At 40.8% G+C, this 22811-nt stretch overlaps 2 protein-coding genes across 2 annotated transcripts in view; one reads left to right on the forward strand and one right to left on the reverse strand.

The window, feature by feature from the left end:
• The window catches only part of LOC149079133 (semaphorin-5A-like), a 72890-nt gene that overhangs the window by 18565 nt on the left and 31514 nt on the right, over positions 1 to 22811 (reverse strand). Inside the window, exons 2-6 of the mRNA XM_089240014.1 lie at positions 13613 to 14130; positions 5779 to 5878; positions 3660 to 3768; positions 2700 to 2798; positions 1465 to 1678 (exon numbers count right to left, since the gene is read on the reverse strand). Of these exons, the coding sequence (XP_089096140.1) occupies positions 1465 to 1678; positions 2700 to 2798; positions 3660 to 3768; positions 5779 to 5878; positions 13613 to 13757 (667 nt within the window). The 5' untranslated portion in view covers positions 13758 to 14130. The remainder of the gene's footprint in view (positions 1 to 1464; positions 1679 to 2699; positions 2799 to 3659; positions 3769 to 5778; positions 5879 to 13612; positions 14131 to 22811) is intronic.
• LOC149079134 (DNA repair protein XRCC3-like) lies at positions 17043 to 19575 on the forward strand. Its single transcript, XM_089240410.1, has 2 exons — positions 17043 to 17284; positions 17410 to 19575. The coding sequence occupies exons 1-2, from the start codon at positions 17043 to 17045 to the stop codon at positions 18059 to 18061; spliced, it is 894 nt and encodes a 297-aa protein (XP_089096536.1). The 3' UTR covers positions 18062 to 19575.

The following is a 22811-nucleotide window of genomic DNA, read 5'->3' on the forward strand; positions in this document are numbered from 1 at the left end:
AAGCACTAGTATATTGTTGGGACCAAAAGACTAGTTCATAAAAACATGCAGTTTGTAAATTGAGGTTCGTAAAATCGAGGGTTAACTGCATAAATATGTTCTAGGTTTTTTAGTTTAGTGGTAAAATGAAGTTCTACATAGAATGTGACAGTGGACTGACCACTATAGAAATATTTAACTAAAATAATTATAAAACAGGCTAAAAATGGACAGTGTTCTTATGAGAACATTAATATTGATGGAACAGGTATTCAATATTCTATCATGGTGTTTGTTTTTCTCCAATACCCAATTTGTACCATTCAGAGGTACACTTTAGGAAAAGCTCATTATTCAATTCATTTAGCGTTTTGGTGGATTTTTGCGCTTTTACTGCATTGCATTCGCTGGTACAATATCACAAAAGGAATCTTCATTTTTCATGATTTCACCCATGCACAGGGCTCCAGCTTGAACTCTGAGATGATTCTTATCATTTTTTTTCTGTTTTGTTTCTTCACACTATAAATTCACCACAGGAAGGACCCACCAAAGAACCCAGCCTACGAGCCCTGCTGGATGATGTGGGGAACCATTATTCTACTGCATATCATGCTTTTGATAGAGCAAAAAAATATTTCTACAGCTGATGATCTAGGTCTTGAGTACTGTGCACATGGAAATAAAAATCACGGGCAAAGAACATTTCTGACACCAATTATGAAATTTTATCACTCTACTAATAAGTGTCCTTGTTGTTATTTTCAACAAAATTAATTCATTCAGTGGATAATGGGATCAGCATCAAAAAGCTGTTTTGCATGTATATTTTACATCGCTCAGGATTTTATGTGACTATTCATGTTTTTTTCATTCTGCTTATGTAATATTTTTGCACATTTCTCAAGCATATTGTACTTCAAACCTTGTCATTGGACTGCCAGGTGAAAATGAAGCCACAAACTAGGAGCTCAAAAAATCAGTCAAACCTCTTTTTAAAGTAAGAAAACACAGGATCAGTTCTTATGATAACAAGCCATTTTGTCTAAAATACCAAAAAATTAGTACATGAACAAAGGTTTATTGCAAAAATAAGTCAATGAGACTCAATGAGTAGTGTTTAAAAAAGTTTCAGTAAAGAAATATAATTTATGTTGATTTTTTCCTATTGTGGTCAAAATGACAGCATCCGTTGTTCTATGTAGTTTGAAATTCTCATCACTCTAGTTGTTAATGAATATTCAGAATGTTCATTGTATGGCGCAATATTCAAGTTGGCACAATTTTTAATTCAAAATTTGGCTATTCATCTTTGTGCATACTACATGAATATTCAGAATATTCATTAACACTAGAATTCACAATGAGTATTCAGCAAACAAATTTCAAGAATGAATTAATCCATAAGCTGAAGCATCAATGGGCAATATAACTATAATGCAAATAGAAACAAATTTACATGCACAACAGCAAAAGTATACTTACGATTCAGCCATTTCAGGTCATACTGGACAGTCCTCAAAATTGATTGGTTGCCCATGGGCCGATAAATAGACGAATCTTGGCCAGCAAACTCAAATAAGGAAGCCACATAATAGTTGCCTTGTGATGTTATGAATGCTGTGGTGTTCGCATCTGGCCTGTGAGGGCATTTTGCCGTACCTTCAACCCATTCTGCAACTGTATTGAGCGAAGTTATCTAGAAAGTAGAAATAATAAATTCCTCAAGCATTGATTTATGAAGATAACATTAGGAAAATGCAATGCAAACTGTCTAAAGCAAGGCTGTAACTAGGAATGTTTTTCTTTGAGATAAGAGAATAAGCTGGTAATTTTATACCACACTGATAAGACAGTAAGCGTAATCATGAATCACTTCATCTATTGCAGTCATTTATGTCTCTGGGAATGTGGAAAGGTTCTTAACCCATTCACACCATATTTAAATTTCATCTCAGTTGCAACCTCGCACAAGTATAGTTCATCATAATGATAAAAATGGGTTAAGATCCCTTTTCCTTGGCTAAGGCCTTGCATCCAACTACTACATCAAATATCGATCTTCAACAGCATCAAGCAATTGCAATGGGAAATAGAATAGCATGCAAATTTGAGAGAAGCACTGTTTCAAACATTAACATTTGAAAACTCAGAAGCAGTGATAAATACAAATATCAGGATCTTAAATACAGTCAAATTCTGTTATAATGAACTCCAAGAGACCAGAGAAATCACTTTGTTATAACGAAATTTCATTATAAAGGAATTCCATGTATTTGCATTGTACCTATGTAAATTTATCTCGAAGATTAGAAACATGTTTGTTAAAATAGGATTTTTTGCTATAACGGTACTAGACTGTATACTCATAAAAGACTTTTCCCTCTAGGGTTTATCTTAATTTATTTTGAACGATCAGATGAAAATTTTTATTCTAGTTGTAATAGTTCCCTACAAGCAATTTATTATAAAAACTCAGTAATGCCTTGCCAGTAAGAGACCTTTAAAACCATCCTTGCAAATGACTGCTACAGATAGATGATATCAAAGGATTACTAACCCACCCACAAAAAAAAATCCAGCTGCTGTATTAGATTATAATAAGAGACGAAACTCAAAACTCATTAAAAAAAACAGTTATAAAAACTTTACGTAATGAAAACTGCAATTAAACTCCAATATCTTATCAGAATACAAGTTAGTAAGAGTCATATACTTACATTTCTCCACGAACATTCTGGGTTGAAAGCATTGGTTCCGCAGGTGAATATTCTCCCATTATGACTCAGAAGAACCTTTATATAATTTCTACAATCATTCTGCAAAATGAACAAATGAATGATTCAGATAATCTGGGCAAGAACAAGAATTTTATTTATATTTGGGAGGGGGAGGGGCTGCAGACAATTAAAATGAATTATTCAATAAGAACATTCATTGAAAATTATTTCACACTTCAGTTTTCACAAACTCCAACAAGAAAGACATTCACAATTTCTTTTGGTAGTACTATTGTTAAATTTTAAATGCAATGAATAAACAATTGCCAATGTGAGCATGTCGATTTTCTCTCAGAAATTAAATGAAATGCTTTCCTCGGCTTCTTCAGGCTAATATATGCCATACCCTGGATTTAGCGCCCCTCCTACCAGTAACATTGCACCCAGTGCGGCTGAATATCCCAAAAGCCGACTTTATGTCATGGCAACAATTTTTCAAAAGGGATAGCCAACACAAAGTTGGAAAACATCAGAAAATCCCATTTAGTCGACCACCATCACGCATAATGGATCGATCACATAACGGCTAGATGACAAAACTGTGGATATTCAAGGTTTAAACTGTGGAAAAAAACGGTAGATATTATGAATCTGCAAAGATTCAATTTTTTTTGACGATTTCAGAAAATTGTTTACAATTTGAACAGGTGTGATCCAATCCAATACTATTTTTCAAAAACCCAATTTAACATCACCATTTTTTCCACAGAATTCTGGTGCTATAACGAGTTTGGAGTTACACTGAATCAAAATGAACCTGTAATCCCTATATATATGGAAGCTTTGTTGACAGAAAATTTCTGGTGCTAAATGGGCTTGGTTTGACATTGGGTGGGGGGGGGCACTATAAAAAGGTTTGACTTTACAAAGTAAAATTGAACAGGAATAAGCTTTGAGTACCTCACTTTTCCCTTTAAGCAAACATGGCTGCACAGACTCTTCATCCGGTGGCCAATGGGCTTCCTCAACTTTCTTCAATCCTTCGAGACTAAGACGGAATAAGTAATCCCTACCAAAAAGTAAATAAAAACAACATATTTTTAGTGTGTTACCATAGTTTTAATTATGGTAATGCACACACACAATTAGTTTATCATAATTAACATTTAAAAAAAAGAAGTTGGCACAATTTTTAATTCAAAATTTGGCTATTCACCTTTGTGCATACTTCATTTGTTTGTATTCACAAATAACACTTCAATTTGACTGTAAAATATTACTCACCTAATGGCATTGGAGTTAGTGTTTCATAAGCACAGGGTCGAGCACTTCCAGAATTACTACAGTAGAACCTTGATTATCTGGGCTGATGGTGGGGAAAATGAACACGGATTACCCCAAAAACACGGTTATCCTTTTCCTGTTAGTCATTCTGCACAATTTATAAAATGTACTGCGAGAATGATACAAACAAGGAATAACACTGGTCCAGTCGATGAGCCATGTGGTCATGTGAATGTATCCGAAGTTTCACCATTCTTGTGTCTCATTTTTCAATTGCAATAAAAACAAGCAATGCATTTCGACTAACTACTTGGCATTTCCTGTGATTGGTTGTAAATCCTTCATGTGCGCATATGGGGGTGGGGGGTTGCCGTTTCAACGCATTGCCATGGGAGTTCCTGAGAAGGAGGGAGGGGTTCTGTAAACGAATGAAGAAATTCAGTTCTACTAAATGGAAATGTTTGTTTTCATCACAAACCGTCACAAAATCTAACATAACCAATGAAAAAAAAAACAAAACAACACGGATAGAGAAGAGCTGAACGTGAAATTGAAATTTTCATAGCACAGTTAATTTGATTTCCACTTAATCTGCTCACAGATAATCAAGGTTCTACTGTATATATAAGAAATCAAATTCTCCTAAGAAAAGCTCAAGTCAGCAGAGACAGGTTTAGAACCCTTTCAATCAGGCCTGTAGCCAGAAATTTTGTTTGGAGGGGGATCCCTTGAATTTTGGGGGAAGAACCAAAGTGGTCCAACAATAGATTTGGCCATCTTTTCTCCCTTTTCAGTCATTTTCTTACATTTCGGAAAGGGGGAAGAGAACCATGACCCCCCCCCCCAAGTTCCCCCCTCACTACGACCTTACTTTCAATGCCCTTGTGTTCATTCAAATATGCACGATGCAAAATGCACAGAAATATTTCATCTATTGTCTATTCATTGACACCATCAATTGTGGTACATCATAAAAATCTGTATAAAATTTTCTCCAAACAAATCTATGATCTTATTTCCATGACATTATAGTTTTTTGTGCACTGACTTTTAAACATGAAAAGCTACTTTATCATATAAGCACCTCGTACTTATGCACCTCATACGTATTCTTCATCGGAATTTCCTACAAATCAGTATATGGTGGAACATGTGCATATATATGTGTGGCCCTAACACCCAAAAACAGAATGTTTTGCATTGCTTGGCAACAAGTCCTTGGCTGACTACTACTACTACACCAGACATGCACCTCGTCCATATTCCTCTGCAGAACCTCTAACGAATTGATACATGTTGGAATGTGTGTGTATGTATGTATAGTGATCTTCTGTGAAGTTTGTTTCCAGTGTAATGCTTGTTATGTGTAGTGCTGCCATCTACAACCAATTTTTTTAAACTATGAGTTTTTTTCCTCAACTCATAAAGCGTGAAGTGTAATGAATGAATAATTATAGCGTTGTAGGCCTGTCCTTGGCTGACTGGAAATGTTCTGTTGTAACCCCCCCCCCCCCACTCCTAATCATAGTGTTTTCTACACTTTTCTTGAAAATATTCCAGATTGTTCTGCAGTAGCACTGATTGTTCTTCGATGTGCATCACAGATTTCAGCATATTCTGCTTTGGAGCCCTAACGTATTTATGTTGTCAGAGTTGTGCTTGTATCATGTTATTGCTGGTGCTGCCACCTGACTACACGTATCAATTACACCATTTACATAAAACCTACAAATAAATGATAATGCCAAAATTCAGTGACTCATAAAAATAGAAAAACACTTTCATAGCTACATACCTTGATCCCACAATTAATTGATACCTTGTGATATCAAACAACAATTGCTCATAAGATTTGACCCCTTTCTGATGAAATATGTCTATATTCGGTAGTAAATCTGAAAATTGGGAAGAAACAATTTCAGCAAGTTATTTATGCAGATGCAGTACATACACGAACACGTGTTGCAAAGTTTATAGTATACATACAGGATGCATAACAAACGGGGAGGGGGGGATGCCATTTTACTGGCGAACCGTTGATCCTAGAGGAATACTTTCAAATGGAAAAAGTATTCAAATAGCGTGTAGTACTCAGATATGTTATTCATGTTTCAAAGGGTAGTATAGTTATTAAAATAAAAAGTTAACTTTTTATACAGTCCCAGCATGCCCCAAAACCCAATTAAAAAGTAGTTGCCCCATCTCTCTCCTGGTGCCAACAAAAAAATTCCATGTTTATAAGGGCAATATTCACCAAGATATTCAAATTTGCAAAAAACAGAGGAAATTCAGTTGGGGGATTAAATGCGGGAAAAACGGTTTTTCCGCATTTAAAGCTGTTTTTTTCCTAACTTTCCTATGTTTTCCAATTTGAGTATCTCAGTGAATATTGCACTTGGAAATGTGGAATTTTTTTTTTTGTTGGCATCAGGAGAGACAGGGCAATAACATTCTAATTGGGTTTTGGGGCACACTGGGACTGTATAAAAAGTTAATTTTGTAGTTAATTGTTTTGTTGTTAGCAGTTAATTTTTAGTTAATATTTGCAAAGGGACCCGGGTTCAATTCCTAGAGGAGACAAATCACTTTTCTTTCGAAATATTAGTTTCGGCATAACATCCAGAAAATTCAATTTCTCAGTATATTTCGGGCCGAAAACATACCATCTGTTAATTTTTTATTTTAATAGCTATACAACATGTGTTTGAGGTACTGGAGTGAGTGCTAATTGACAGACACATTCCAGGGCAAAGTTTGTTTGCATAGATCAGTTTTTTTTAATTAGCACATTTACCCAAAGACCCTTTGAGTTAAGGGCCTTGTGACCAAACACTAAAAATAAAGGACTGTCTGCGAGAGATATGCCTACATGGGAGAGATAAGCCAATATCCCTTATTTTTATTGAATAACGAAACTTTGTTGTCAGAATAGTTACGCTTATTGCCAATAGAACGTGCTAAAGTTGAAAAAATATTTTTATGGCCTCGATGACAGCAGTAACTATTTTGTCACTGAAATTTTAAGTTGAAAAAATTCATGGTTTTTTGTGAGAAAACGTCACGGTACGCGCATACAATGAATGTTATACACAAATATGTCTCTTTTAGACCAAGTTTTTTGGAAGAAAATAACCAAATTATTTTCTTTTGGTTTACTTAATTGGTTTGGTTAAGCTAAGGATGGGGGTAACTACGGCCCGCGGGACAGATGCGGCCGCTTAGAGGTTCTATCCGGCCTGCCGCAGATTCAAAAATAATAGTGTACGAGTTTTCAATTTCAGTGTTTTCAAAAAATTCATTCAAAAAGGTGTTGTTCCATTTAAATACAAATTGATTTAAAAACCTTTGCATTATGCAAAAATAATTCAACACAATATGCAATTCAGCCAGGTTCTGAACAGACGTATTGAAAATAAAAATTCAGTACACTAATTATCTAATTAATTACAATAAAGAAATTACAAAAATTATTTGCTGATATCTTGGAATGAAATTTTATTTTAGCGCCCTCCCCAGAACATTCGACCACGAGCCGCCGCCACTGCTAGTTCCCCGCTTTCTGGACAGAGACGGGATTTTTGGCGGGATATACATATCCTCCCACCCTCCTCGCATTTTAGTAATTTTCTTGGCGACTAATTCCTTAAATTTTTCGCCCCTCCGAACATTCCGCCCTAGGCTATATCCCACTGAGTCTTCCCACCCCTCTCCCCGTAAAAATACGCCACTGGTTCCGTTCCACCCGAACATGTTATAAGACGGCCCCGCATTTCCGAATTAAACGTGACCGATAAATACCAGGACTGTAGGTCCCAATCGTTAATGGAATTAATTAAGGATACCAAGTAACCATCCATCACGAGGACATCTCTACATGAACACGATCAGAACCTCACCGCTATAAAAATTCTGGAACGCGTATAAATACGCACGTGGAAAAGCTGGAAGTGGGATTATAACGAGCCGTCGAAACATCAGAATAAAATTTATTACTCATTTATAAATCAGACTTAATAAATCTAATGGCTTAATTCGATTTCTAACGACCATTAAAACTCATTTCTGGAAACATGTGGCGGCGGCCGCCAGATTCCCGAAGAGGCGTCGTCATTCCATTGGGGCGTGGTGTGCACAAACCTTCTCCGAATGCGTCTCGAGTTGTTTTCGTGGAAAGAAAAATAAAAGGGCCATCTCAGAGGCCTCTTTTTTACTTCTCTAGCCCATAGATAAGAGAGAGAGAGAGAAAGAGGCCTACAAAACAGAATTCCCAACACGTCCATGCAGTGGAGAATGATTAACGTCAATGACATGCCCCAGAGCTAAGAAAAAAAAAAACACGTCGAATTTGTAGCGCCCTCTGTCAGCGCTTCAGTGAACTGATTATGATAACACTTGCGATTCCTCTTTTTATTAAGAAGTGAAAACAGGTTTCGACATAAATTGCGGGCTTTAATCGTTCGGGGGCCTTCGGCGAAAGAAACGCTCTCCTATCGGGAATAAATTAAGGCCGTAAATTAAAAGATCAGAACGGGCTTCGGACAAGGAAGGTGACAATTGACGTTTCCAAAAATCTTCAAAAAAAAACGCGGGGTTCAGCGAGGCTGCAGACAGTCACAAGAACACCGGGAACCGGCTTTATCCCGTTACTAGGATCAATTCCGGGCCAGTTAAAAAAAGCCTCACCTGTGAAAGCCGGTCCTGGTATCTGTGAAGCCCTGAATACCTCTTATAGATCAGGCCCTGACATCAGCTAAACCGGACCGCGGGCTTCCGAAGGTTAAGAACATGAGAACTGCTGTTATAGTACATAGGTATTGCCTGGATCCGCTCCTTGCTCTCTCTGGAGCATCACCTTTACTATTGAGAACCCCGACACGCCATACACCATGGACAGAGCCGCAACTAGAAGCTTGGTCAGCAGGGGCAAGCAAGCATTTTGGCGCCCCCTTGTAATGTTGAAAGAGAGGTAAAAGTGTGGAATTTGCGCCCCTTCTGGTCCAGCGCCAGGGGCAGCAGACCCGTCTGCTCTCCCCCCCCCCCCAATTGCGGCCCTGCCCATGGAATCTTAAGCTTTTGGCCATGGATCCTTTGTGAAAATCGGTTGAAGGATGCCCTTTGGCAATACAATTAATGCACGGGCCCCTTAACAGTAGCATAGAATTATATTAAAACCATAAGTTAATTTTTTTCCCCATCCAAACTCACGGACCCTCCCTGGAATCTGTTCAAGGACCACTGGTTAAAAACCAAACGCGATCCTGACGGTCACCGGTAACCATTTTCAGCCTTTACCACAATAGAAAATCTAGGAGAGAGATGTGGCACAATGCATACAAAAGTCCGTACCAATGCTAGTGATCTAAACCAGTTTTTCCTCAACCACCGGGCCGTGATCCGGTACCAAAACAAAACCAAAAAAAACTAACCATGGCCCGGTATCGAGCCATGACCGACATCACTGATACCGAGCCGCGAGTGATCGGTCGTTTCCATTCTTCCCGTTCATTTTCCGTTATTCGTGTGTCTGACACCGGGCCTTCTACTTACAAAAATAAATGAAATCGGGCCATGGGCTTCCAAAGGTTGAGAACCACTGGTTTAAGCCAATCTGTACGTGGAGCCCCCTTGTGGTCTTGGAATTTTTTTTTTTTGCAAGGGCCATACTAAAATACTAAAGGGGCCGGGGAGAGCTGTGAAAACATTCAGAAGTGAAGCTTCAAAGTGAAATATGATGTTAAAAAAATGTGATAACTTCCAGTATCCAGCAAAGCAAGGGCCTTCTTAACATATGGGCAAGGCACCGGGGGCCTCATATCCATAACAGGCCTAAATGTTGATATTTGGTACTAACATTTTCGAAAGGTAAGCAGTTGCTTCCAGCTACGTAGAACGGGGGGGGGGGGGGGCATGAACATCGAAATACCCGGGGGTCCATTATGTTGAGATTATTCTGAATCCAACCAGGATAAAAGAGGAGCTCACTAAACTCTAGCCAGGGATAGTGCGCCGTAGTGGTGGTTGGCTGAAGTTGGTTTTCGGCGGTTCCCAACTTCGGGTACCAAATGCAAGTCGACATCTCTGTTAAAAAGCTCACCAAAGAGAGCAACGAACCTACGACGGTACAAATATTCCTTCACACTTCACTCACAATTTGAAATATAGATGGCAGCACTGAAAAATCAGACAACACTAGACACGCACTCACACGCTTCCGGTATAACTTAATCGGTAGTAAATTGCCCATGGCGATAGACCAGAGTTGTGCTCCGTTTGAAACAAAGCCAGGGGTAGTAATAAGTGTTAACCCATTCGGGGGGTTCAGAAATTTTATGTTCATTTCAAATTTACCGGAAAAACTGATAAGTAAAGAGCAGGGCCATCCCAAGATTATCATGGGCTATCGGGCAAAGTGAATTTTCTGAGGGCCCTTTTTACGTGGCAAATTCTCGAAAATTTCAACCAGATCTCATTTGTGTGATGCCCATGCATAAAGACGGCACTGATGGACATCCTAGATGGGATTGGGGGGGGGGGGGGTTCATGGGCAAAAAAAGGACAATGAATGCAACATTCAGGGCCGTATTCACGGACATGGTTTAAACTGTAGTCACAATTTTTGGATAAGAGATCAACATAGATTGGTTGAAAACCCGAATTTAACCAATCCGTGTCGATCTCTTATCAAAAAATTGTGACTATACTTTAAAACATGTCGGTGAATACCGCCCTCAGGAGACCACGGACAAAAGCAAGGGTCTGTCCAGACTTTTTATAGGGCCCTGTTTTTTTTGAAAATTTTCACTACTTTTATGAAAAGGGTCAGTAATTTTGTGGGAAAGCAAAATTATATAATCTAGTTAATTCATCACAAAAGAAATGAAATGCGAGATGTATGGTTTTATTCATTCGTATTTTGTGAACGGTCCGTTTTTCAGATCCAAATTGTTATGAAGTGTAAGGTTTTTTTAGATCCAGAATTTTGTGAAGGTTCCAGAAAATAGACCCAAATTTCGGCTGGGCAGACCCCCCCCCCCCGCTCCCCCCGGAAAGGATGTGACTGCACGAAACCATGGATGACTAAACGACGTCTCATCAGCAGGATGAAGTTCACTTTCAAGTCACTTCGCGTGAGATTCGCACAAACATCGAATGTCGGGCCAGAGGCATTCTCGGAACAGCCATGAAATATGAACAGAGAGAGAGAGAGAGAGAGAAATGTCTCTAAGGTGTGCCCTCCCACGGGATTATACGATGACCTTGTCATGATCCGAACTCAGACATCACATGCACAAAAGGCGCATATCTCGATGCCCACAAATAGGCGACAGCAGGCACAATCGCCCATCTTTTATTATTAAAAAAAAAACCCCTACATACAACTAATTCGTAAGAGGAGAGGAAAAACTTCTGAGAAGTCACAAAAAAAAAAAAGCTTTAATCTACGCACACAACCCTCAAACTGCGGGAGGTCCCTGCCGATTGTACAGTCAAATACACAGCGATAGACGTACGTATTTTAAAAATGTGATGCGGCAACAACGGAATATTCAAATAAGCCACCCAGCGCGTACATGTCGAAATGCCATAGAAAAAAAATAGACGGAGACGGAAATCTCATAAGCTAGGCAAGGCCTTGTAAAATAGGCTGTGTGACGAGAGACTTGGCGGGCTCCTGAAGAGAAAAAAAATTCGTGCGTTGAGGTGCTAGTACTTCGAATCCTCTTATCTAGAGTACACACGAGTACAGCAATTAGGCAGGAATTATACTATAAAAGATTGATAAAACATCTTTTGCAAAACTTGAGGAAAATAACAACAACCAATCAGCGCATCGGCTACATTCGAGCGAATTTAACCAATAGGCTTATTGGTTGTTTTTTTCAAGTTTCATAAAATATCTTTTATCAAACTTTTATAGTGTAATCCCAGCTTTAGGTAAGAAGAATACCGAAGAATTTGGGAATCGCTGTCCAAATCTGTGATCCTCAAACCAACGCCGTAGCTTGGGTCTCTACGCCCACCCCCGCAATCACCGAAATTTCAGAAAATCAGAGATATATACTAATCCGTATAATTAACGTAGTCTGCTCCCCCCCCCCCCATAAAATACTGGCTACGTCGTTCTTGTCTCCAACCAGTGGCGTACTTACGGGGGGTAGGGGAACCTCAACGCCAAGAAAATTAGCAGAATGGGAGAAGAACGGCAAAATTTGTGTAATCTACTAGATCCACCTCTGCCCAGAGGCCGAGGGACTAGGTCAGTGAGTGACTTAGAGGGTTCGCGATGCCTGTGAATGACAAAAAGAGTGACCTAGAACATGTGCTAGCATGTGAGTGAGCAACAGAGTGACTTCGAGCGTGAGGAACCATGCGAATGACCAAAAGTCGCCAATAGCAAGTGAGTCAATGATCAAAAGAGTGACCTATAAAGCAAGGGATCATGTCAGTAAGAGCGTGAGCAAGCATGTGAATGACTAAAAGAGTGGCACAGAGCGGTGTTTCTGCTCTGTCTCAACCGCCGGGCCCCGATATCAGAACAACCGGACTGTTAATTGTGATCATCTTGGTAAGGGTTCAGAAAATAACTTTGCCCGTGGAAGCCGATGGTGCTATTGATTCCTTTACGATCACGGACGAAATATTGCATCCAGTGAAATAAATTCGATCCAGTTCTCTGAGTTTCTCCCCCCCCCCCTCATCTCACCAAACTTTATTGTAACCCTATAATCCAAAGTTGTTCCCCCCCCCCTCCGTTCTTAATGTACTCCCCCATTCAGCAAATATTATATCTTTCTTCTACTATTTACATTTGAGCTATATACTCTACCATAACACGTGAAAGAGGGAAAGAAAACACGTAGGGTGTGAATGAAAAGAGAAATCTACTGTATACTCTCTTATATACTCATTATACTGTTCTTTCCTTTTCTTCTATTTTGTTTCTTTCCCCTTCTTCTAACATGCGGTTAGGTTAGGACAAAGTTACCAAATTTATCGCCGATTCGACAAATAGAGATCATCCGACTTCGTCAACGAAAGCTTGCACGTGAAGGATTTAAGACGGTAACTGACCCCTTCGCTTACATGCTATTGACAAGAAATTCGGATGACATTGATTTGACCAATCAGCGATAAATATAGTAACATTGTCCTAACCTAACCACACGTTAGAAAAAGAAGGAAAAAAGTAGAAGAAAAAAATCCAAATGAAAGGAAAACAGCACAAATAGATTAAGTTGACAAGAGAGTACGTACGAAGAAAGATTTCTCTTTTCACTCTCACCCTACTTATTCTATTTCGCTCTTATATGTATACAGTAGAAGGATACATCACATGTGGGAGGAAAGAAATCACTGTATAGGAATAAACGAAGGCAAAAAGAAAAACTTTTTTTTCATGGGGTTACAACAAAGCTTCGCGATGATGAGGAGAGAGGAAACAAAACAGAACTTTTTGAATTCAATCACTGGCGTTTAGACGCAAAATTACATCCTCAATCGTAAAGTGGTTAAGTGATCAAAACACCACCGAGTTTGGCCATACAAGCCATAGAGTAAGCGTGTAGTCGCATATTTTTAAAAAAAAACTGGAAAAAAAAAAGAACCTACAATCTGGATATTCAATTTACCTTCCCTACTAACGATCCGGAAGTCTTGTCCTTTCGCTCCAAACATCTGAAGAAATAACAACACAGCGGCGGCGACAGCCACGCTCGAGCCACGACAAGTCCAACGCAGCGGCGGCGAAGACGACACATAGCGGAAACATTCCATGTCTGGTCCAGTCCGGAGAGAGAGAGAACACAAAAATATTTTAAAGTTCTTCACGCACAACACGCTATTCTTCTTCAGGATGAAGAACGGACGCTGTAATTACCCCGCTCACACTGAACAAAAAGCATTCGCAGGACGCACACTATTCAATGAGCAGTTCAGGTTGAAGGCCGCGGGCACAGATAACAGGGTGTCCATAAGATACTGCGGCAATAGTCGGAATGAACATGGCCTCCTCCTCCTCCCCTCATGTCGATGGTCAGTAAGTGGGGTGGCTACTCACACAGACATTCAGAGATAATCCTGGGTGAGGAGGAACCGGCAAACACTGTTATCTTCGTTTTTCCTCTGGTGCTTAGATACCCTTTATATCCTACGGAGAGAAGCAAAAAAAAATCATTTAGAATATTTCCATAGAAAACACTGTATATACTGACACAAAAGTTCCGACCTTATTGAGTCGGAGGCACCTGTCATGTGTTCAACATAAAAAGAGCAATCCTAGAGGCATCGGCATAGCCTCCTACAGCAGGGCCGTCTTAAGAGAGTCATAGCCCTCCAGGCCAATTGATTTTTTTGAGGCCCTACCTGGAAAATTCTCGAGAATTTCAATTAGTTTTCATTTTTGTGAGGACCCTCTTCTCTTAAGATCCCCGGGCCGTGCCCGGGTGCGCCCATGCGTTAAGACCATAGGCTTGGACCTACGGTGGACTTCTCTATAGTGAATTTATGGCGTGAAAAACAAAAAATGACGAAAATCGTCAGCGCCCCCGGACTGGAGACCTGTTAGCCCCCACCCTTGCGAGTGGGAGGAATGGGTGTCGGAAGTGTTTTAGACTTGGAGGCGCTCGGACTTTATCTTTACATTGGAGATTTTGATTACTGAATTAATACTGTGAGATCGAGCACCCACTTAACCCCCGGCTTTTGAAAATACACTACAAATGATATATACACAAATATATATATATATATATGCGTACCTTTAGTACATGCTGTTTGCGCCCCCCCCCCCCCGGAAGAAGTTGAAATGACGGCCCTGTGTTCAGAGAGGAAGATTCCACTGATAAAGTTCTTGTCAAAATGGGAGGGAAGGGAGATCGATAAAATTCTTATCAAAAGTGCGGGGGGGGGGGGGGTCTCCGATAAAATTCTTATTCAACGGGGATCGCACTTTAAAATAGTTTGGATCCAGGGGGTATGGTCCCACACATCCTGCAACAGAGGCTCGCAGGATAGGATCTTTGGCGGGCTCCTCTACAATGAATTTGTAGTATAGAAAGCAAAGAAAAAATGATGAGAATCGTCCTGGCGCCCTATCAGTTCCACCACATGATCCACCATAACAAGGGCAGGGCTAACGGGGGCTCTAGCTCTGGTGCCTGGAACGATTCTTATCACTTTTTGATTTCTCATCACTCTTTGATAGAGGGGCAAATGAATAGCTGGTTTGGTGGGGAGGGGCTGCCACCAATTCCAGCTTAGGGGCTCTACTGCAGGATGCTGTATGAGTGGGTCATTGTGGGGCCCCTGGGCAGGAGGGAGATGTTCTGGTTGGGGGGGGGGGCAAGAAAAGAAAAAATCCATATTTTTCTACAAAAAAAAGTGACCGACAACCTCTACCATTCCGAGATAGTGAATGAAATTCGCATTTGATGACCATACTCCGCCGCGGAAATTACGGAAATAAAACTGTCAAAGAATAATCAAGAAAGAAATTCGATCCCGATTGATACAGATCCCATATTAATAAGAGATACGTGAATTTCGCAAAAAGAATCACTGAAATTTTGCATTCATTCGCAAAAGCAAACGGCAATAGAAATCCCGTATTTTCACATACTTTTGACCGCCCCGGCTTTTGTGTAAAAATGTCTCGTTATATTCAACGAAGACAACTTGAATTTGTTGTTCTTCTTTGTCATTCTTTATTGCAATCAAGGATGAAACACTATTTTCTCAACTTATAAATTATAACTATTATAGTCATAGTATATTCACATTTAATGTGAATATTACTATACTAAATTATATGAATATTCATCTCACAAAGTTGTTTCAATAAAAAAATTTATTTTCTTATAATTCATTTTAACCCGCAGCAATTTGCAGCTAAGCCGGGTTTTCCTAGGAATAGGTTTGTTGTTGCGCAGCGTCAACCGGATTAGACTATTCCGCGCCGACAGAAACGTGTCACATAATCACGCTACGCGTTTGTTTTCCTAGCGAGGCGCATCAGATCAGGGCGGCTATGTAACGTATACGGCTTTGGCATCAGCTACTCTGTCGTCTGCATGCTCCGGTTTGAAGGGAGGGAAAAGAAAACACACAAGAGTGAAGAGAATATCGGCAAAACCGCGGCGCACGACGCATTTGACTCCTCCAGAAGCAGTCGGCCAATCACGCCCGGCGAAAAGCGCTGTCGTCAGGCGTATTGCGCTCTGTAGGAAAACGGTCACGCTGATTTCTTAATGGTGAGTGAACGGCGTGTCGCGCTGGGCGAATCACGTTGCGCGCGGCACAGGAAACCTGCTCCTAGGAAAACCCGTCTTAAAGCTTCATTTCCGACTATTGACTATTTTGCGGTGGTTTTAGCAATAATTAGTATTTACTAAGCTGACCATATTTCCTCGAGAGAAATATGGGACATCGGGATTCCAAATACAGGACATTGTTTAATTTTGGCGATAATTGGCAAAGTTTCCAAATATTGCTGTAATTACGGAAAAATCACAATGGCGGGAAATGATGCATTACTGCAAATTGCAGTGGATTAAAATGTATTCCACGAAAAAAAAAACCGTTTACCAAGGCAAATGTGGGAGATTAATGTTCCCATATATAGTTGTAATTATCTTAAAATAATTTATGAGTTGAAAAATAGTTTCAATCTTTTACTTCAATAAAGAATAAAAATTCAAGTAGGCTTCGTGTGAAATACGGGAAAAACCGGGACACTTTTACCAAGAAGTCGGGACGGCCAAAAAAAACAGAAAATACGGGACGTATGGTCACCTTAGTATTTACCCACGCTGGCACTCTGTGTTTTCCTCGACGAAATATGGTCAGTTTAGTAATAACGAAGCAAAAACTCGCAAAAAAAAAAAAAAGCAAGCCTCATGTGTTCGAGAACAAAAATAATCACTACGCAACTGCTTCTAATACTATCCACGAGATGTCGCGCCATCCACACTTTCTCATATTCCGAAATCAGCGAAGCAGACGACTCAACGCATCGCTTAACGATGTTTACAAAACACGAACACGGCGCGGTTATTTAACGAGATGGCTTCCCAGAGACTTGTCGCGACGCTCGACCTCCATCCGAAAATAAAGGAAGCCGCCCGCAAGGTCGACCTCGCTGCCACCGCGGACATTCTCAAACTGTCCCAGCCGGAACTGGTCAGGAAGACCGGCATGTCCGAAAACTACGCAGATCTGCTCATCCGGGCCGCGTCCCTGGCCACCCTCAGCTCTGAATTCGTGACGGCGGCGAGGCTCAAACGCCGAGGTTTAACAGATCGAGGGTGTCTATCGGTTGCCCCATCATCGACGGCGTCTTCGAGGGTGGCATACTGACCGGGACCATCACCGAGGTAACCGGCGAGAGCTCCAGCGGCAAGACCCAGCTGTGCCTCCAACTGTCCATCAGGGCACAGCTCCCCGAAGAGGACGGCGGACTGGGCAGCGAGGTGGCGTTCATCAGCACCGAGGAGAAATTCCCTTACAAGAGGTTTGAACAGTTATACAACAACCTCACCGAGAAACACCTGCAGTACAAGAGCATAAAATTCACCGATAACGTGCACGTGAGCCACATAAAGAGTATCCGGCAGTTGCTGCTGTGCTTCAAAGTCGCAGTGTCAGAGTTGCTCGAGAGGAACATCAAGCTGTTTGTCATAGACTCCATTGCCAACCTGTTGCGAAGCGAATACGAACCCTGCGAGACAATGAGACGCATCAACGACATGCAGTGCCTGGGTAGAGAGATATGGAAGCTGGCGAACGAGCACAACATATCTGTTGTTTGCGTCAACCAAGTTACAGCAGCATTTGGTAAAGATGGGTACAGCTCTTCAAAGGGCACAGTATTGCCAACTCTTGGGCTGCTGTGGGCGAACGTTCTGACTACTCGTGTGATGGTGGCAAGAACTAATCGCAGGGAGAATAACGCTCCGCAGAGTACTCCTGCTACAGTCCGCTCGATGAAGATTCTGTTTTCATCATATCTACCAAATTCCCAGTGCTTTTACATTGTTACAGAGAATGGGGTTGCTGGTGTAGATTTATCATCTACATGTTGATATTTCCATTTGTATTATTCAAGCCGAATTTTCACAAAGTTTATATTAAGAAATTTATTTTATTTTATCCATGCAGAATTGTATGAACAAGAGATAGAACCTCGATTATCGTGCGCAGATTAATCATGCTATGAAAATATTTCATGTTCAGCTCTTCCATTTTTATGTTGTTGCTGGTTTTTTTTTTTCTCACTTTGTGTAAAATTTAACATTCTTTTTGTAGAGCTGAATTTCTTCATTCTTTTACGGAACCCCCTGCCCCATTCTCAGAGCTGAACTCTTATGTTAACAATCTTGCCTATAGCCATTGAATGTAACCGGTCAACGCATATGCCATCTTTAACGAACTCCATGAGACTGGAGAAATCACTTCGTAATAACTAAATTTCGTTATAAAGGAATTACAGGTTTTTATGTAAACTACCTATTTGGGGGATTAGAAAAGTGTTAGTTAAAGCGAGATTTTCGTTATAACAGTATTTGTTAAAATGGAATTCGACTATATATCCAATGGTTATAGATGAGATGACCATCTTTGGTGATGGCACGAGCTTCACGCTAAGACCTTCTGCTATAAATGGTGTTGGCTGACAGCTGTGTGTATTTTACCATTATAGGAAATTCACTGAAAAAATCACGGTTGGGAAAATTCACCAAATAAGTGAGTGAACAAATGAGTTGGTGAATGAGCAAGTGATGTATGAATGATTATAGAATTGATCGAGTGATTGGGCTAGTAAGTGAATAACTGTATTAGTGATTGTGGGAGTGGGTGAGTTAGAGAGTGCACAATTGAATGACTATGAGTGAACCGGTGAACAACCAGGTGAGTTGCAATTGAGTAAACCAGTGAGTGGCAGTATAAATGACAGAGTACTCACCTGCTCGGTTAATTCCCAATATATATTGCATACCTTTTTGTTGGCAAGTTTTTGACATTCCCAAAACAGTGATATGTTGTCAACACCATCCTCCATGGCAAGTTTTTAAGCATTACTGGGTGTTCCTATCATTCCACTGATAACTGTTGCAAATGACGCTAAATTGGGCCTGATGATTTAAAAAAAATAGTCGCCAATCAGAGGTATACTGCATATCAAGAATTAACCAACTGCTCACTCACTCGATCGATGAATTGTTAGTCTGCAAATTTTCCTAGTGGTGAATTCAATGTCAGTTTTCCGATGATGTATTTTACACGTATGTGTCTAAATTTTACTCTGGTCATGGCCGATACCAAAGTTTGGCCAATTTGTGAATTGGGAGAGGACATTTGCTCGAAGTTTGGCTCATACAGGAAGCAAAACAGCTCTGGTCTTTGGTTGGCACATTCATGAATTGGCCAGACTTTAGACATTAAAAAGTAATATATGTACAAGTATATATGTATTATTATTTGAAGAGTTCTAAAGCTTTGAATCTCAGGATTCGCCAGTTGAGTTGATTTTTTCCTTTTTTTGCCAGTGAATGAAAAATGTATTCGTAAATCACTTAAAACTGTTTTCAAGCTGAAATTAGCTTTATTGTATTCTTTAATGGTGTTCTTATCTATTGAAAAGAGGGGGGGGGGGATATGAAAGAATTTTCATATTCACCAGGCTTCTGCAACCATTATCAGTATCATGATAAAAGGAGTTTTCCAGCTGCTTAATTTGTATGTTTACAAATTTTTAACTGCTCGAGTAAAAGCAGAAAGTTTGTGGGGGGGGGGGGAAGTGGAGTCCGTTTTCCACTTCAATTAAGTGGTCCATGGTACATTGCCAGATCAATTAAGTGGGTCTGTGACACGTTCTCAAGCCAATGAAGTGGCCCGCACTCTCCAGAAGGTTGTACACACTCTAAACCAGGCATCTTTCAACCCGTTGCTCGCGAGCACCGTGCTCAATACTCGTGCCCGATTTCCAGATTTAGTGCTCCCGAGCACTTAGTCAACGTTCCAATTAAACGCCTTGCACAAATTGCAATCAAGGATTGAAATCATCCTAAATTTATGCATTTGTATGTCAAGCATGTCGTAAGGGTGCTCTTCTTTTATTTGATGGGTAAAGACAGTGCTCGCGACTAGAAAAAGGTTGAAGACCTCTACTCTAAACATTAACATTTTTTTAATTACCTAATTCATTTCGAATGCCCCCCCCCCCCCCAGGACCGTATCTAGGATTTTTTCCGCATCCACTGCTTTGAAATTTGACAATTTTATGATGGGTTTTCTTTGTTTCCACCTGAAATTGCCGCCCGAAGCCCTGTAGTTCCGGCCCTGGTACCAGATATCGATATCATTGGGGGCACCAGACCGTGCCCGAAGGAACCTACGCGTAAAGACAGCCCTGCCGCATATCCGTCCATGGCTCTCGATATTAATCACAGTCGCGGATCTCAGTCTCATTAGATAGATCTCGGCATATGTAATAAATCGCACTTTCTCCTAGAAACCGTCTGAACCCCCTCCCTCCCCCCCGAAAGTTAAACTTTAAGTGGTGCCCTCTGATGAAAGTCCCCAAAGTTCATATTCACCATATTTCTGACTTAAAACTTACACAATCCTTCAAGACCGGACTTCCTGAGATTGGGGAAGGGGGGGGGGTGAGAAAAAGCAACCACCACATTTGTGCATACACGGTCTGAAAGGGTTAACTGACCCGCGGGGCGCATTCACAGATCATATAGGTGACCAGCGACACATACCTAGATCACAATGTATGTTGCTGCAAATTTCTAGATCATTTAAGTGGCCCGCGGCATATTTACAGATTACTCGAGTGACCCGCGGCGCATTTCCAGATCACTCAAGTGGTCCTATAAAATTCCACGGATCGTGTCCCTCGACACGTTTTCAAAATAATGAAGTTGCCCGCATTATAATTGCCCGTTCATCAACCCTATGGGGCCATTCAAGTATTACGTAAGCAGATTTTCAACCATTTTTGACCCCCCCCCCCCCGTCAGAAGCTTAGACTATTTCATATCTTCAAAAAGGGGTGGTTGATGACGTAAGCAACCTTCAAACCCCCCCCCCTCTCTCCCCTTGTCATCAAAAGTCAGCAAATCCTAAACCCCCCCCCCCTCGATGCTGACGTAATACTTTAATGACCCCTATCTACTAGATTCATTTAGATCAGTGATTCCCAACGTGGACGATGGAATGTTCCAGGGAGGCGGTAGAAGGGTATACAGGTACAACACATAGGATCCTATGGGTTAGATTGCGTTGGGGGGCGATGGGACAAAAAAAATTTCTGAAGGAGGGGGCGATGGGACAAAAAAAGGTTGCGAAACCTTTATGATAATAGGCCTACTGCCCTTAGCAAAATAACAGTTGCAGTAACATTTAGTTTCAACCAGGGTCTGTTCCTCAGTCCTGGGCAAATATGAATTTTTGCCCCCCCCCCCCATATATATATAGCGTTTGAGGCAGTGGCGAACGCAGGAGGCATATATGAGCATTACAAAAATCTGTCAATTTTGGGGCCCCCGGGCCGCCTTAACGCATGGGGGGGGGGGGCACTCACGAAATTGAAGTCAAGTTGAAATTTTCGAGACTAAATGCCTCGTTGGGGCCTCAGAAAAAATCTATTGTCCCGGATGCTCTTAAGAAGACATGTGCCCCGTTTGCCCCAGCGAGATACAGACCCTTGTCCCAACACGTCATTTTATGAACTCAATAATTTGTCCTAAAGCGCCCCGAGCTTCGAACAGCGCAAACCCACGGCTGACAGAACGGAAGGGGCTTCAAATACCGGATTCTCCCGCAACGAATAGGCCACGTATGCCGAATATTGCAAAGAAAAAAAGATTCACAGCAAATATAATCTGAATTCCACTTACGCCACTGAAACGGCAATTAACTTGGCAGTCATCACCTTTTGTTTTTGAAATGATCGTTATTAGTGGCGTGGACGGAAGAGGGTGCGGGGACCATCCGTACTCTAACTACATAATTAATTTAGTTTTTTCAATTAATATAGAAACTGGCGGAGGGTTCTTTTAATTTTATTTCGAAGAGAAAAATCAATTTCCCACTCAATGATAAAAATAATAATAATATTCAACTGTATTATTTCATGATGGCAGCCTGAGACCCGATAGGGGGAGGGGCTCCATCAGCCCCCGCCCCCCTCCCGCGAAAGATGTTCCGGTAGGAAAGTATTGATACACGCAATACTATAAATGCATATCTAGGCTGACCATATCTTCTTGGTACAACAAAAAAAATACGGAAAGTTGCCAATTTTATAGCCAAGGACTTTACGAAGGCAAAAAAAAAAAAAAAAGTTAAGCCGATTACAATTTAAAATATTGCCAATGGCAAATAAAGCTGCCAATTACAGCCGGGAAAAATTATCAAAGGTAATTGAAGTTGCCAATTAGAGCGACCTAAACATGTATTTGATAATTTTTGTCGCACAACGGCCATTTTCTGCACGCGAGGGCTAAATTAAACCTGGAACTACAATTTATTGCTCATTACGAACGGCAGCGTTCGATATTTTGCCCTTTCTATTATATCCACCGGGGGGGGGGGGGTGAGTCCACTTCAGTGACTTGGAACAGCACCGCAGGTCTCTCAAATGATCTGTGAATGTGCAGCGGGCCACTTGAGAGACCTGGAACTTTATCGCGGATCACTAGTTACCCGGAAATGTGCCGTGGGTTGCTTCAGTGGTCTGGAAATGTGCCACACGTTATTGAAGTGACGTAAATGTGATGCTGGTCACTCAAGTGATGTGGAACTACACAGTGGGCCACCGAA

The sequence above is a fragment of the Pholcus phalangioides genome, unplaced genomic scaffold, assembly GCF_987345545.1.
Source record: "Pholcus phalangioides strain wild (caught in Gottingen) unplaced genomic scaffold, Ppha-v1.0 ptg000012l_1, whole genome shotgun sequence".
Lineage (NCBI taxonomy): Eukaryota > Metazoa > Arthropoda > Arachnida > Araneae > Pholcidae > Pholcus > Pholcus phalangioides.

Bases quoted from the DNA above. Each gene is read 5' to 3' on its own strand.
- LOC149079134 (XM_089240410.1), top strand. From the start codon at position 17,043: ATGGCTTCCCAGAGACTTGTCGCGACGCTCGACCTCCATCCGAAAATA. The intron at 17,285-17,409 runs GTGTCTATCGGT...ACTGTCCATCAG, and splicing joins CGAGGTTTAACAGATCGAGG to GGCACAGCTCCCCGAAGAGG.